Source organism: Lolium rigidum, unplaced genomic scaffold, assembly GCF_022539505.1.
Source record: "Lolium rigidum isolate FL_2022 unplaced genomic scaffold, APGP_CSIRO_Lrig_0.1 contig_69336_1, whole genome shotgun sequence".
NCBI classification, from domain to species: domain Eukaryota; kingdom Viridiplantae; phylum Streptophyta; class Magnoliopsida; order Poales; family Poaceae; genus Lolium; species Lolium rigidum.
Genome location: NW_025901397.1, coordinates 1 through 16,490, shown reverse-complemented (window position 1 = coordinate 16,490; position 16,490 = coordinate 1). Strand labels below are relative to the sequence as shown.

At 45.9% G+C, this 16,490-nt stretch overlaps 1 protein-coding gene across 1 annotated transcript; it reads right to left on the bottom strand.

The window, feature by feature from the left end:
- Window positions 1-6,591: 6,591 nt before the first annotated feature.
- On the bottom strand, window positions 6,592-10,188 carry LOC124682150 (30S ribosomal protein S1, chloroplastic-like). Its single transcript, XM_047216893.1, has 7 exons — window positions 9,901-10,188; window positions 8,744-9,019; window positions 8,000-8,080; window positions 7,290-7,571; window positions 7,102-7,212; window positions 6,937-7,023; window positions 6,592-6,820 (listed from the first exon to the last, which is right to left on the bottom strand). The coding sequence occupies exons 1-7, from the start codon at window positions 10,171-10,173 to the stop codon at window positions 6,746-6,748; spliced, it is 1,185 nt and encodes a 394-aa protein (XP_047072849.1). The 5' UTR covers window positions 10,174-10,188; the 3' UTR covers window positions 6,592-6,745.
- Between the last annotated feature and the right edge of the window lie 6,302 nt (window positions 10,189-16,490).

The window sequence follows — 16,490 nt, the reverse complement described above, 5'->3', positions numbered from 1 at the left end:
ATACAACGGTTTGGAAGCCAAGCTTGAGAAGCAAGGTATTCAATTTCTTAACTTGTATTTCATGAGCGATCTCATGCAGCGCCAACACTCCCTCGTGTAGGCACCATCCCTTGATGAAAGCTGTCTAACTACGGTTTACCGTCCTATGGGCAACTGGGGTTAGCCTCATAGCATAAGCCTTTGCTATAAACTTACAATTACATTAATAAGGACAATCAGCCTAAACTACTTAACGTGTCAGCCCCTTTGACCTTGGGGATAAGTTCAATAATGCTACAGTTCAAACGTGCGATGTCAACCCTCTCTAGGCAAAGTCGTTAAGAATCGCTGGAATGGGGCCTTTAAGATTTCGCAAAATTTGTTAAAGAATGCCACTGGCAGGCCATCTGGGCCCGGGGCGGAGTCTGGTTTCATGCTTGCGAGTACCTCATCCAATTTCTTCGGGGTGAAGGTTAACTCCATCTCCCGGTTCTCCTCCACCGAGACCCTCTTCTCATCCAGCCAAAGGTTGGGTGCCAGCAAAAAAACCATATCTTCCCCACCGCGCCCATGAGCCCTTGGCAGAACCTGTAAATATGATATACCAACCGATGTTGTTCCGAGCTCTCCCCAGTGTCCATTAACAGCCACGGAATCATGCATTTCCGTCGTCTTCCATTGGCAAAAGCATGAAAGTAGGCAGTGCTTGCATCCCCTTTGAGTGTCCACTGAATCCTACTACGTTGTTTCCAGTAGTCCTCGTCATGCTATCAAGGTGGATGATTGTCTAGGTGGTATCGAAGCGTCCATCCCTCCTTGTCCAGACCGGCGGAGTCCGCAATACCGTTCATGTTCGCCACCTGTTTGAGTAGGTCCTCCCTAAAGGCACGCTTATCCTTTCCCAAGTTTGCTCCCCGACCCTTAAGGAACTGTCTCAGAGCTCTAAAAATGCATTGCCAGAGGTCGATGATGCACCTGTGTGGCCCCAAGACATCTACAACCCGCAGAATCTTCTCACGTACTAGCTCCCCAAAGCCTGGTACCTTGAACCACCATGTTTGGAAAAATAATCTGAAGATCTCTTCATCCCTTTCTCACCATTATCCAAGATGAGCGGACAATGGTGTTTGCCAATGTGACAACGTGCACAATGGGAAGTGAGTTTCCCGAGAACGCGAAAAAATAAACATCTGATCCAACACCGAGCGGATAGAAGAGGCTTGGTTGTTGGTCCAAGTGAAGCGAGCTCCTGCTCGACTAATTTCCCTAAGCGACAAGCCCGCAAGGGCGTCACTGAATCAGCACACCCTAGGCCAATTGACATTGCCGTTGCTTTGTCCTCCGCTCGTAAAACAAGGTTAAATTTACCCCCTACCATAGTCGGAAGCCAGTAGGCAGCAACTTCCCCCTCAAGTTCCCCTAAGAACTTCATGGTTCTAGCATGGTCCGCCGGACCGTATACCATCATGAACCTCCACATCAAGATTGAATTGGTGTTGCGTTGCAGTACATCGGCACTAATAAAGAAGGAGGCCTTCCTCCGGCCACCCATCTTGATATGTCTATGTTGTAATCTGGATGGACGATGCGGGTACTCCATCTCCATTTCAATAATCACTACCACAAGCACTGCGATACCTACTACGTAGGTATGCGTATTACGAACAGTTTGGATCACTAATGATCTAGGAGTAGATATTTATCACTTCACTTCAGCAACAGTTCCTACACACAGATACGCCCTCTTTACCATCCCTTGGCGGCATGTATGTAAAATATCTCGCAAGCTGTACAGTAGGAATACTGGCAAGAGAACACTAACGGATACACAGGCAGCTTATCCGCGACACTACTAACTGGGTTGCCGTCACTCGTGACACAGGGATCCATCACCACCAATCCGGCGAATTCGAAGCAGATGAAACAGGGGACCTATCTAGGGATTGTACCTACTCAAAAGCGAGGCACTGACGGAGAGATGGATGGGCCAATAATCCCCGTAAAGATTTGTAACGCAAATGGATAGGAATAAGCATCGGAGGAAAGTAGGGGATTGGGAAAGATCAAATGATACATTGCACTAGCTAGCTAGCTAGGGCACATTGGCAGTGCAGTGGAAGCCTGCGTGCATGGGCGCGCGGACAGCCACACGGAGCCCTGGCTTGGAAGCTAGCTAGCCATCGGATAGGAAGTCGTACGGCAGTGTGGTGGTTGCCGCTGTCTGTCGTCGCCTTTGCCTGTACCCAGAGGGAGAGTGTGACCGTTTGGGCTTCTTGTCTAGAGCTTGTGCCCTGCCCACGGCCGGCTGCGCTAGCTGCGCCGGTGCACGTACGCATCACGCATTCCCGGGGCGAAAAGGCTCCTTCCTCGCACATATCTTCCTGCCTGCACCACCACCATGCTTTTTATCAATGTGGCAGGAGCTGTCACAGGAACCAGTGTTCAACAAGCTACACCTATGTTCCACGTTCTGAAAGAAAAACAAGCTATGTTATGCCATGGCTGCTATGGGTAGCTGCTGCTATTGCCTAGGGCTATAAGCCGTTTGAATTGGATGCAAGATCGAGTATTGTAATGTCAGAGAGCTCAAGTGCAAGATCGAGTATTGTAATGCAAGATCGAGTATTCTGATGGCTAGCTCCCTCGATCGAGCTCAGTCGCGTGTCACTCTCGTGCGTCGTGCACTAGCTAGCGCATACGCGACCACTAGCCCATCCATAGCGCGCGCGGCTGCAACTTGGATGAGCGACATGCGTGCACTCACCGCGTATCTGCAGTAGCCTGCCTAGCCCTCCATCTAGCCCGTGCCCCGCGACGTCCCGTACGCAGCACCAACGATACCAATCGCCCGCGCGAGACGTGTTGCGGTGCCACTGGCTACGGCGTCTGGGCTACCAGCTCGCCAATGTCAACTGCGATACTTCTATTGTTTTTATTTACTCTTGTTTAGTCTAAGTCAACCTTTATCAATATTTATAATAGAAAATATATAAATACTAAAAAAAATATGCTATATATGAAGATCCTCAAAACAGGCGTGTGTCCCGCTTTATAAATAAAGTTAAACAGCCCAACTGATTCAGAGTGATGAGAGAATTCTCTTGCAAAGGAGATCAAAGAAAAAAAAACATGGAGACCTGAACTTGTCACCTAAGACACCGGGATGAGCAAGCAGTACGAAAGCTCCACAACGACACCGCAAGAGGGTAACGGTGCAGCACACCGCGTCGAGACCGAGATAGTTAAGGGTTTTCACACGAAGCTCTAACATGGGGAAGATACTCACAATGATTCTCCCAAGGGGGTAAAGACACCCGCAGACATCGCCATTGCTGTTGCCACAGCGTAGGGCTTTCACCTGAGGATCCTTTTTCACAAGTGAATGAGCTCCATACCCTCCCCCGTTGCTCGAGGCCTAAGGCCTTGTTCGGTTTGCTCGGGTTGAATCCAGACATGGATTCCATCCAGGTATGGATTGGGTTAATCCAAGCACTCCACCCAAACCCCAACAACCCACGTTAACCCCTTCCCTATAATCCCTTGCATGCCTCCACTCGTTCGATTAATCCGTGCCCAGATCCCTGTATCTCAGTTTTAGCCCTCGCTTTTCTTGCGTCTTGTGTCGTGGGAAATTTTCCACACGTCTGATGGCGATAAATTTTTTCCAGATCTCATTAGTACAAGACGCCGGGATGGGCCGGGCTAATATTTCTGTCGAGGAGTAACCGAAGATTAAAAGTTGGTGGTCTGGAAAAAATGCCTCGTAGGGCTGGAAAACCAGAACCAAGTCCCAATCCAGATCAATCCCTGGCTTCTAGGGATGAAACGAACGAGGCCTAAGGGTTTTTCGGGGACATTGAACCCAAGATTGAGAAGCTTTTCCAGACAAACCCTTTTACTAGGAAAAGGCATACCAAATATCTTTTTGGAAACGACATTAAAATGGAAGCTCTTGAGCCTATTTCGAAATAAGTTTAGGTTTTCGATCTGGTTGGTGTTCCGACATCCCAAATCGAGGTGGCTCTAATCTCAGGTTTGTGTACCTCTCTACTTACAGAGGGAGGAGATGGGCTTCATGTTTTCAGGTCTCTGAAAAGTCGGTTGCATGCGATCCTATCAAGTAGACACGTTCAGGAAAGCGGCACGGTCTACTCATATAGATGACCATAGTGGTATAGTTGCATAGGAAACTACTGGAGGAAGAATGCTTCCCCATGCCAAGCCTCCAGCACGTGATCAGGTAGCTTCCTTTGCCAAAGCGACGCTAACAACAGGATCCATCACCGCCCGCTCCACACCGTCCACACGGCCAAATTAAGAGATAGCCCATCACCACAGCCATGTCGCTCGCTGCCATGTTATGAAGATTGTAATACCACATATTTTATGTGTCAAATTATAGAACTCTAATATTCGTTGCTGTATTGATCTGACCTTCGTGGTGATTATATAGAGGCACAATTAGAAAGATAAACTTGGAGTACAAAAAAGTCTCTAAATCCTAGTCTATTTCATACTTGTGCACGTGCATGTATTCTAATATTATGTTATAAATGTTACGGTAATATTTTTTTTCTAAATATTTGATCAAACTATACAAGGTTTGACTTTGATTATACCCAGAACGCAGGATAATTGTGAAGGGAGGGAGGATCTACAAGAGAGTTAGATAGAGAAGTTACATACAAAGAGGAGCGCGCGAGGCACGAATCAACCTGCAAAATTGCTTGCATCTACTGCTATGTGCGCTCCATGTGTAGTACCTCTCGAGTCTGAAGTCTCGACGTACGGACGTCGTCGTGATCACCAAGAATGCTAGATCGCCGCTATCTATCTACACGTCTCTGTCCATATCTATATGATGTATCTACATGTACGCAGTGTACATCCCTATTTGTGTGGCTCGTATGCCACCGGCAATGATACGGCCGGTAAGATAGATTAATTACGGCTGGGAATTGACCGGCACAGCTAGGCGGCCGCGATCGTGGTGTTCAACTGGATCGGAAATGTGGCAGCGCGAGTACGTGCATGTCTACCTGTGTGTGTACCGATCTGTATCGGCTAGTGGGGGCAGAAAGCCATGGACGGCGACGGATCCATCAGTGCGTATGTCGTTTGAAATTCGAGTTCCAAAGGGTGACAGGAACCAAAAAGAATTTCTCCCAGCTCGACCCTGGACTTTCTTTTAGATTAGTCTTAGCGCGTACTTGTCCGGGTGGCCTGTTTTCCGCTGTAGAATTCGGCAGCTAGACTGACTCCTGCGTCCCCCTTTTGAACTTGGCCACATGCATTAATCTATGAGCATGCATGCTGAAATGTAGGAGGAGAAGAAAAAAGAACTCCATGGAAAGTGTGTTTGTGTGAGTAGTTTCTTGCATGGACTGTTCTTATGCTGTTATCAATCATGCCATGATACCTAATCCTCTAATTCCATCAGCCATCTCCAAGTCAATGTACTCGTCAAGTGCTAATTCTCAAGCACAGCAGCAATGTGTCGATGTGGTCCGTCAGGCGCCAAATGTGCTGCAGCCATTAGTCAGCCAGTGACCCCTGACGAGGCCACGGAGGACATTGGACATGTACTACTGATCATCAGGGATCTTTAAGCTGATGTGCATGGCTCACCTTACAGCTCCACTGCGATTGATCGACGCAGAGGCAGATCGAGCTTTCTGCGTCGTCGTCAACTTCGTTCTCTCTCTCAGCGCGAGCTGCACCTGCGCGGTGTGTGTGTGTGGCAAGTTGCAGCGAAAGCTTTATCACCTGAAAATGAAAACTCCAATCCCCACTCACGGCGGAGACCGATCGACGACGCACCGGCGGCGTGCAATCAGCCAATGTGCATCAACAGTTGGTCCACCTGAAGATACCATGCATGCCGGGGGGAAAGCACTTAGCTAATCGTACTGAAACTCGGTTAATTTACAGTGTATAAACGGGTTTCAGAAAGATGCGTGCACACTGGGAAAGGGACTAACACTCATAGGAAGCTAACTAGTATCCTACATCAGTTTGGTAGCTTAGCTCCATCTCAGGTCGTCTCCTGATGATGCTTAATTAGACGCGTGATTGATCCAGCGTAAGCCTGCTGGTTAAATCGAAGCCGACAGGACGAAGAATGTGAAGGCGTCATGAAGAAAACTACTGGCCAGAGTTGACGGCATAATCTCTCAGGCAGGCTAGCCGTAGGCAGAAGAAATCAAAACCATGAGATGTTTTGCAGGTACAAAATAGTGGAGGGCGCTATCGATGAAACATGTGAGGTTTGGCAGCTTGACATGTTTGAACAAAAGGGGCAAGGGGAACACACAAGCAAACGGTTTTAAGAACCATTTCAATACTCGTTCCTGTGGCTCCAGGCACAACTTGCTCCATGAAAAGAGGTCTATCCGCTGCCATTTGTCAACCTCCGAAGTAACAAAAGCGGTAGGGTTTTCTCTTTCTCTCCCTCACTGCTTCCTTTCTGGCACTATTTTGGTGAAGCAGCAATGTTCTTTTATGGAGCACATGTGTAACAAGGCCATTCAGTAATGGGGTTGTGGCCAGTGTGCACTTCATCAGCCTTTTAGGGTGACTGACTGTACATGCACACCCTTTCAATTGGACATCTTTACAAAAGGGATGTAGCTTGCATTTCTTTTCAGCCGTTTTTCAGCACCTTACATTTCATACACAATGATACAGGTTGACAATGGAAAATTCACAAACAGAAAAATGATAAGACGAACTACCAAGCATCTCTGATTCACTCTTGCCATACAATCTATTCGTCCGATGATTGTCCTTCGTCTGATGACAATGGCCCTAAGATGCCCTCGGAACTGAGAGACAATCCGCTCTGTGAAGAGGTAACACAGGAAGACAGCGAAAATAATTAATCAAGTGTGTGAAAAATGAAGTTACATAAATATCCTTTTTGACGGTGCAGTGTTCACAAAGTAGTTATAGCAGTACCTCAGGCTGGAATCTCAACATATCTGCCCGAGCCATTGCCTCTGCTTGAGCTATTCTCTGCCTGAATATCTGTGCCATCTCATCGGCCTAATTTGGTTGAAACAAACCAGCATGTCAGTTTGTCTGTTACAACACCTTCAGATGTACAAAAAATATCTTTGTTACCTTCTCAAAAACAAGTTTGGGGTTACGAATCATGTCACCAGGTGTCGGCTCAAGCTTCTTTGTAGAAAGGCTAACCCGGCCCCTTTCGCGGTCATGGCTTAGTATCATAACCTAATAACACAGAGAGTCCCCAGCCTTAGCTCTCGAAACAAGTATGACATAATTTGCATGTAACAAGATGGCAATACCTTAAGGGTATCCCCTGGTTGCAGAACTGTCGAGATATCTGCAACACGGTCATGACTAATCTGGCTGACATGCAGAAGTCCATTGATTCCACCGATATCGATAAAGGCACCGTACGGCTTTAGGCTCTCCACAGTTCCCAAAACAACTGAACCAATACCAAGCTGGGCTTGGCTGTCTGCCATTGCCTTGCGATTACTGAGGACAAGTCTGGCTTGTTCCTCATCGACCTCCACGAATTTCAGAGGTATTTCTTTGTCAAGCAACTCGTCAGCAGTTGTTTTCTGATCAAGATCAAGCAATAGTGCGTGAATAAGATAAGATCTATTCTAGCGATGGAGCAATCTAGAATCAACCGTAGTATATCAGGAGCAATATAGAAATCGACCGTAGTATATCAGGATCAAATGGGTGAAAGACAGCCCATGCCAAACAACAAAATCATACTCCCGCCGTTCTAATGAATAAGGCATATAAATTTAGTCAAATATCACCGAGTTTTAAGTTTGACCAATGTTTTAGACAAAAATATAAAATATATATGATACTAAATAAATATACATAGATTCACCATAAAATATTTTTCATAATATTTTCTGTATATTTGGTCAAGCTTACTAAGATTTGACTTTTGACAAAACTTATATGTCTTATTAACTGACACAGAGGTAGTATGACGTAACCAAGCTTTTTAGTAGGATTGGGAACGGACCGATGACACTTGTGAAAATGGAACAAATGCCTTAAGGCCCTCCACAAGAGCCACGACACCTCCTTTGTTGCCACCAATTACCTGCAGGGCAACATTGCAAATTTAACACACAAATAAAGCTGTGGAAACTTATCCAGCACTGCAAATTCCCCCGATAAAACTTAAAACAGGAATACCATATCTCAGGGGACATCAGACGTACATACAAAGTACCAACATAAAGACATGTGGGCATGACAAGAATAACAGGACTTGCAGAAACAACAACGGCAGAAAACAGGAAAGCAGTTCGGATAAGCTATCCGATACCATGTCGTTAGCAAATGCTGGTCTAAACTTCACAAGTCTCTTAGCAGTGTCAGACATCAGCAACCTATCTAAATCTAGCAATCCAATTACCACATGAATTGTCACATTATTATCATGGTATCTGCAATTTATCTAATGAACTGATAAGCTATCAAAGTTAATAATAGCACAGATATAGGATTATCGGCTGAGGTTATGTTCAAAGTGATTATATACCACAAATACCCACTGAACTGATATGCATTTTCTAAAGATGAACTGCCGATTACCAGGCATACATTCAAAAGGTCTGATTTGACCAACAGAAACAAAGGGCAAGAGGATGAATGCTTAACAAATATTTAGTTTCGATGTTCAACTGCAGAATATTGTTCATGGATTAGCAAGAATGGTAATAACACGGAAATATGTTTTTTCTGCAAGTATTTCACTCACTTTACCGGTGATAACAACATCTTCTGCCTGAAGCTGCCTACACCTTTCCCAAGCAAGGTCTTGCTGAATTGATTGTAAGCTAAGAATCAAAGTTTCATCATTGGGGTTCTCATCGATTATCATGAACTGCTCCACTAAACCCGGCCGGATGCCTGCCTCTTCAATATGGTCAATATCAAGAAGGCATGCCTCCTCTATAGGCAAGAAAGCAGTAGCCTTTGATTGGATGTCAATAAATGCACCATTTGAGGTAGTCATGAATACTGTTCCTTTAATCTGTAGTCATCACAAGCATGTAAACGCTCTTTAGATGGTAAGCACAGTGACATACGAAATTTCTCATGATAATCAAGAGATATACTAGCAGCGCCAGCATACCCAAAAAGTAGTTACAAAAATAGTAGACAGAGTAACGCATGTCAAATGTAGATAACAGCAATTATTGGAGCCTATGAAAGAAAAGGGAGAGACGCAAATCCAGCAGCTAAGAAAACTGTCTTTTTTGTGTCCATGTGCATCTTCCACAAACAATATATACAAAGCTGATTGTTGACTGTAAATGTGGTAATTTAATATTCCCCTTAGGTATCATTCAATAGCATGCAGCAGTTTGTCAGTAACTGGAAATGGTGTTGAGTTTACAGTTAACAGAACTGGCGTTTTTCAAAGTTACTCCAAGGTTCTGCCAACTCGGATTTTGCACCATGTTTACATTTGATGTAAGAGCCTGACTTTATTACGAGTACTTATCTTCAGAAAGCAATGAACAGAAAATAGAGAACTGAACATCCTAGAATACATAATACCACTGTCCATTAGTAACAGGTCGGAAATGGGAAGCCTATTCCAACAGAGAATTGAACATCCTATTTTTCCCTAGGTGAGTAACATTTTACAGGAAACATGAGAAATAAAACACAGCAAAAGTTAGTGCAAAATGGAACTTGTGAAGCCACTAACACATTTTTCTGTACTACTAAATAATGAAATATGAGCGGTCTAAACGTGCTGTAAAAAAAGGAATGTAGCAATTATAAGCACTACAATGACCTACTCTTCCAACCCCCCCACTAGTGATACCCAATTGAGCCCCATTGCCACACGTTCCACATCAAACGAGCGAGCAAAAACAAGAGAGGGGGGGTGGGGGGAATTACGAGTGAGCCGATTTCGGTGTCGACGTCGGTGGTCTCGACGGCCGACTCGAGGTCCTCGGGGGAGAAGGCGATGCCCTCCATGGGCGCGGTGCGGCAGCGCTCGGAGGCCTCGTCGAAGAGCGTGCGCATCCGCTCCCGCTCCTTGTCGTCCTTGCTCATCACGTACGTCCCGCAGACCAGCGCGGACGGCCTCAGTGACGCTCCGGGGCGGCGCGACGCGCCGGAGAGCGGCGGGCACGCGAGCCCCGCGACGTGCTGGACCAAGGACGCCATTGCTCTTCTTGTGCCTCTGCTAGCTGGGTGCTTCTGAGTGAGGAACGGGCAGAGGGGGGCGGTGGCTGTGTTATCCGGTGGGCATTGGGATTTTAGGATAGGAGATGATTGGTTTTGGGCCAGGCCGCCAGACTAGGCTACAACTCTGGATTCGACCATGCATGTCGGGTCAGAACAAAAACAAAATGGTACCCAGTTATATCCTGTACATTCGATTTTTTTTTTTAAATGTCCTCTACATTTTTATTTGTTTTAAAAGGTCGTCTCGAACCAAACCATAGCATGAATGGCTTTAAGTTCTTAAAGAAACATCTACATTGGATTAATTTAGATTGTTGTATTATTACAATGTTTGAGAGTTGGCATTTTTTTTTTTTTGCTAAAAAGAATATTGACATTAAGAGAAACACCGAACAGTACAAAACATCTCAATAAAAAGAAAAAATACAACCAACCCCTTGAGATGTCCAGACCGTGTCTTGAAAGTTAGCATTCGGGTTTCAGTTCATCATTACTGTCCAAAGTATAACAAGAGTGTGTGTTGTATGTTGGCCTATAATGCATCGTTGCAATGGTTTTGTTTAATCAAGAAAATTCTCCTTTTGTACACATGGTTGTGTAACTATGCCTGGCCATCCTTTGAGCCGGACCTAGCAAAGTGTGGTGCAGAAGGCCCAGCCATTGGGCCTTGGGACATGGGCCAAACCTCTTTTCGCATTTCATAGTAAAGATAAATTCCGGCATGGCCAATCTTGATTGTCGGGCTCAACTTTTAGGCTTAGACATGGCCCATGATTTTTGGGCCAGGCCGAGCTGCCCGTGCTCAAGTAAAACTAGAATCAGAAAATTGTAACCCCTGCTAGAATCAGAAAACTAGAATCAGAAAATTTTTGGGCCAGGCCGAGCTGCCCGCTGCTTGGTCACGTTATGGGCAGTGTGGTTTACTCGGCGAAAGGCGATCCATGAGGAGTTGTTTCAAAGTCCGCTATCCACTCATTGCTTTGTGGAGAGCTTCTTGCGAGATTTGGCAATGACAAAGGAGAAGAAGAAGACGCCAAAGAAGGAGGAAGGCACATGTTTACGGTGGATCGCGCCACCTATGGGCAGTGTCAAGATCAATGTCGACGCAGCGGTACGCAAGCACCAAAACTTTGGTGCGGTTGCGGCGGTGTGCAGGCGGAGGACGGGCATTACCTTGGAGCATCGGCCGTGGTGATCCAGGGTATCTCGGACCCAGCAACCCTAGAAGCACTTGCATGTAGAGAGGCTCTAGCTTTGGGCCGGGATTTGCTTCAAGAGAGGGTGTTCGTGGCGACAGATTGTTTGGAGATTGTCGAGAGCATGAAGGAAAGCAACCCAGGCCGCTACGGCTCAGTGTTGAACGAAATCCAAGCAAGATCCGAAGAATTTTCTCTTGTGCGTTTTGGTCACGAGAAGAGGGCGTCGAATGTAGAAGCTCATAGCCTAGCAAAGAGCTCTGCATACTTATCACCAGGTCGTCATGTCTGGCTGATCAATTCACCAGACCATTTTTGTATTCCTATGAACATGTCTAATGAATAAAGGACGGCTGGTTATGCTCAAAAAAAAAAAAAAAAAAAATTGTAACCCCTAAAATAACATATTCGAATAAAATTTGACCACAAAAATACGTCCTATATGTGCAACCTCTAAGAAAAGGTAAAATCTAGGGTGTAATTAGTACGAAATTCTATTTATCTAAATCTGTACTATTCACTGTACAGTTTATCTTTTTTATTTCTACATATCTAGATGGATTTTTTAGCTGAATCATTTTAGAGTAGTAGAAACAGACCGCGCATGTGTTATATATATATAAGTTTTAGTTTTTTTTGTAATATTTACTTTACCTATGAATTCTGTGAGCTGCTGATCCTATGATCTCACCTATGGAGCCGTCTTAGAGCATCTCCAACAGACGCTCCAAAAATCGGCGCGCTATTTGTAGTTTGCACCGTCCTGTAAACATATACCGCGCGTTCGCATGAATGTTGCCCCGCCGGAAGCGCCATTTTGCCGCGCGTGCTCGGGTGGGAAAAGTGCTCCTCCGCCGGGCGCGCCATTATGCAGCGCGCGGCGCGACGCGAACGGCTATTTGAATCGTTTTCGTTCGAAATATAAATCAAACAAAACAAATAAAACACGAAATATTACGAAATATATTGAAAGTTCGACATTAGCGACATTTTATTTAAACTACACTCGAAGTCTACTCCGAGTCCTAGTCGAAGTCCGAGGAGTGGGTGCTTGGAGTCGTCTCCAACACCGGCATCGAAGTCCACTCGAAGGAGGAGAGGACGATGGTGGACGGCCCTGCGCCATTTTTCTTCTCCTCCTCCTTCCTCGCCGCCTTCTCTGCCCTCGCCGCCTTCCTCGTCGCGGACTCCGACCGGCGCTTGTCGCGGCTCGTCTTCTTCTTCGCCTTCGTTGCCGCCTTCGCCGACTCTTTCTCCGCGTAGAAGGCTTCCGTGGCAGCGACGTCTTCAGGGAATTGGCGCGCCCACTCGAGGCGGAGGGCCTCGTCGCGCTTTGCGATGAGGAGGCGCTGCTCCAGCTCCCGTTGGCGGCGCTGCTGCTCGCGCGTGATGACCGGCAGCGGGGGCGCCAGCTGCTCCGCCTGCTCCCGCGTCCAGACGTCGTGAAAGTTCATCGTCCGGCGGGAGCGGCTGAGGCGCCAGGCGACGGCGTCGTACGCCCGCGCCGCCTCGTGCGCCGTATCGAACGTACCGAGGCGGATCCGCTCGTCGCCGGAGCGGATTTCCGCGAGATGCTCTGTGTATGCATGCAACAACTTATGAAAGCGTGCTGAAAATTGGCTCATTAAATGCAAATCCATGAAATGCTCTGTGCATGTGCATGCATGCAGTGTGAACGCTCTTGGCTGCATGCAACTTGAAAGTAGTAATACAAGCTGTTAGTGTGAACACGTGTAAACACAATTAAAACACTACGTGATAAAAAAGGGAATTGACTCGCTCCGCGAGCGCTTCCGCGCCACGAAAAGTGATTGCTCGAGCGATCGATTGCCAGGGAGGGGATTCGCATGCAAAGGCCCAGATTTCAGCTTTGCACCAGATCAACTTCATGCACATGCACATTTAGAGAGGTGCGCAGCATGCAAACCAAAAACTGTCCATATTGTCTTTTTTTTGTCTTTTTATCTAATCACATGCATGCATGCGCTAAGGGCATCTCCAACGCGGCGACCCAAAGCGTCCGGATACCCGGACAGAGGCCCGCGTTCGCGTGTCTGTTTAGGTCGCACGCTGCGCCCAACGTGGCGACCAAAAACCGCCACGTGGTTCGTCTTTCCTGCGCGGCGCTGCGCCATGGCAGGGCTTGACGGGTCAGCAATGGCAGGCGGCAAAGTTCCCGTGCGCACTAGGGTTCCCGCGCGCGCGAAAAGGCCATGGGCGCGCGCTCGCGCCGAAGTTTCCCGCGAAGGACGCCGGCTATAAAAGACGGTGCCAGCCTCGCAGACCTCACACCCCGCTCCGCCGTCCTCTCCCCCTCTGCCTTCTCCGACGCCCTCTACACCTCCATCGCCATGCCGCGCGCCCTGCAAGCCACGTGGGCCAAGCTCTCCCTCGCCGCTCGGGCCAGGTTCCCGCGAACGGAGGAGGAGGAGCTAGCGGACGCGCGTTGGGTCGCCGACGACGAGGCGCTCCGCGTCGCTACCGGCATAAATACTCCCTCTTGGAGTCACAAGTATCAACTTGGCCGTAGCCTCTACTAGCAACGGAGAGCATGCAAGAACATAAACAACATATATGATAGATTGATAATCAACTTGACATAGTATTCAATATTCATCGGATCCCAACAAACACAACATGTAGGATTACAAATAGATGATCTTGATCATGATAGGCAGCTCACAAGATCTAACATGATAGCACAATGAGGAGAAGATAACCATCTAGCTACCGCTATGGACCCATAGTCTAGGGGTGAACTACTCACACATCGATCCGGAGGCGATCATGGCGATGAAGAGCCCTCCGGGAGATGATTCCCCTCTCCGGCAGGGTGCCGGAGGCGATCTCCTGAATCCCCCGAGATGGGATTGGCGGCGGCGTCTCTGGAAGGTTTTCCGTATCGTGACTCCCAGTACTGGGGGTTTCGCGACGAAGACCTTAAGTAGGCGGAAGGGCATGTCAAGGGGCGTCACGAGGGGCCCACACAACAGGGCCGCGCCGCCCTGGCGTGTCGCCACCTCGTGGCCCCACTTCGTTTCCTCTCCGGTCTTCTGGAAGCTTCGTGCAAAAAATAGGACCCTGGGCGTTGATTTCGTCCAATTCCGAGAATATTTCTTTACTAGGATTTCTGAAACCAAAAACAGCAGAAAAGAGCAACTGGCTCTTCGGCATCTCGTCAATAGGTTAGTGCCGGAAAATGCATAAATATGACATATAATGTGTATAAAACATGTGAGTATCATCATAAAAGTAGCATGAAACATAAGAAATTATAGATACGTTTGAGACGTATCAATCATCCCCAAGCTTAGTTCCTACTCGCCCTCGAGTAGGTAAACGATAACAAAGATAATTTCTGAAGTGACATGCTATCATAATCTTGATCATACTATTGTAAAGCATATGACATGAATGCAGCGATTCGAAGCAATGATGAAGATAATGAGTAAACAAATGAATCATATAGCAAAGACTTTTCATGAATAATACTTTCAAGACAAGCATCAATAAGACTTGCATAAGAGTTACTCATAAAGCAATAAATTCAAAATAAAGGCATTGAAGCAACACAAAGGAGATATAAGTTTCAGCGGTTGCTTTCAACTTCAACATATATATCTCATGGATAATTGTCAACACAAAGCAATATAACAAGTGCAATAAGTAAACATGTAAGAATCAATGCACACAGCTTGATACAAGTGTTTGCTTCTGAGATAGAAAGAATAGGCAAACTGACTCAACAATAAAGTAGAAGATAGGCCCTTCGCAGAGGGAAGCATTGATAACTATATTTGTGCTAGAGCTTTTCATTTTGAAAACAAGAAACAATTTTGTCAACGGTAGTAATAAAGCATATGTGTTATGTATAAAATATCTTATAAGTTGCAAGCCTCATGTATAGTTATACTAATAGTGCTCGCACCTTGTCCTAATTAGCTTGGATTAACACTGATTATCATTGCATAGCATATGTTTCAACCAAGTGTCACAAAGGGGTACCTCTATGCCGCCTGTACAAAGGTATAAGGAGAAAGCTCGCATTGGATTTCTCGCTTTTGATTATTCTCAACTTAGACATCCATACCGGGCAACATAGACAACGTGATAATGGACTCCTCTTTAATGCATAAGCATTCAACAACAGTTAATATTCTCATAAGAGATTGAGGATTAATTGTCCACACTGAAACTTCCACCATGAATCATGGCTTTAGTTAGCGACCCAATGTTCTTCTCTAACAATATGCATACTCAAACCATTTGATCATGAAAATCGCCCTTACTTCAGACAAGACGAACATGCATAGCAACTCACATGATATTCAACAAAGGTGTAAAAGTTGATGGCGTCCCCGTAAACATGGTTACCTCTCAACAAGCAACTTATTAAGAAATAAGACACATAAGTACATATTCTTCACCACAATAGTTTTTAAGGCTATTTTCCCATGAGCTATATATTGCAAAGGCAAAGAATAGAATTTTTAAAGGTAGCACTCAAGTAATGTACTTTGAAATGGCGGAGAAATACCATGTAGTAGGTAGGTATGGTGGACACAAATGGCATGGTTTTTGGCTCAAGGATTTGGATGCACGAGAAGAATTCCTCTCAATACAAGGCTAGGCTAGCAAGGTTGTTTTGAAGCAAACTCAAGTATAAAAGGTGCAGCAAAGCTCACATATGAACATATTGTAACTATTATAAGACTTTACATTGTCTCCTTGTTGTTCAAACACCTCAACTAGAAAATATCTAGACTCTAGAGATCAATCATGCAAACCAAATTTTAACAAGCTCTATGTAGTTATTCATTAATGGGTACAAGGTACATGATGCAAGAGCTTAAACAAGATCTATATGAGCACAACAATTGCCAAGTATCACATTATTCAAGACATTAAACCATTTACCACATGCGGCATTTTCCGTTTCCAACCATATAACAATGAATGAAATAGTCCAACTTTCGCAATGAACATTAAAGATAAAGCTAAGAACATATGTGTTCATACGAAACAGCGGAGCGTGTCTCTCTCCCAAACAAGGAATGCTAGGATCCGATTTATTCAAATAAAAACAAAAATAAAAACAAA

Bases quoted from the DNA above. Each gene is read 5' to 3' on its own strand.
- LOC124682150 (XM_047216893.1), bottom strand. From the start codon at position 10,173: ATGGCGTCCTTGGTCCAGCACGTCGCGGGGCTCGCGTGCCCGCCGCTC. The intron at 9,020-9,900 runs GTAATTCCCCCC...TGATGACTACAG, and splicing joins ACACCGAAATCGGCTCACTC to ATTAAAGGAACAGTATTCAT. The intron at 6,821-6,936 runs GTACTGCTATAA...ACCTCTTCACAG, and splicing joins TGTTGAGATTCCAGCCTGAG to AGCGGATTGTCTCTCAGTTC.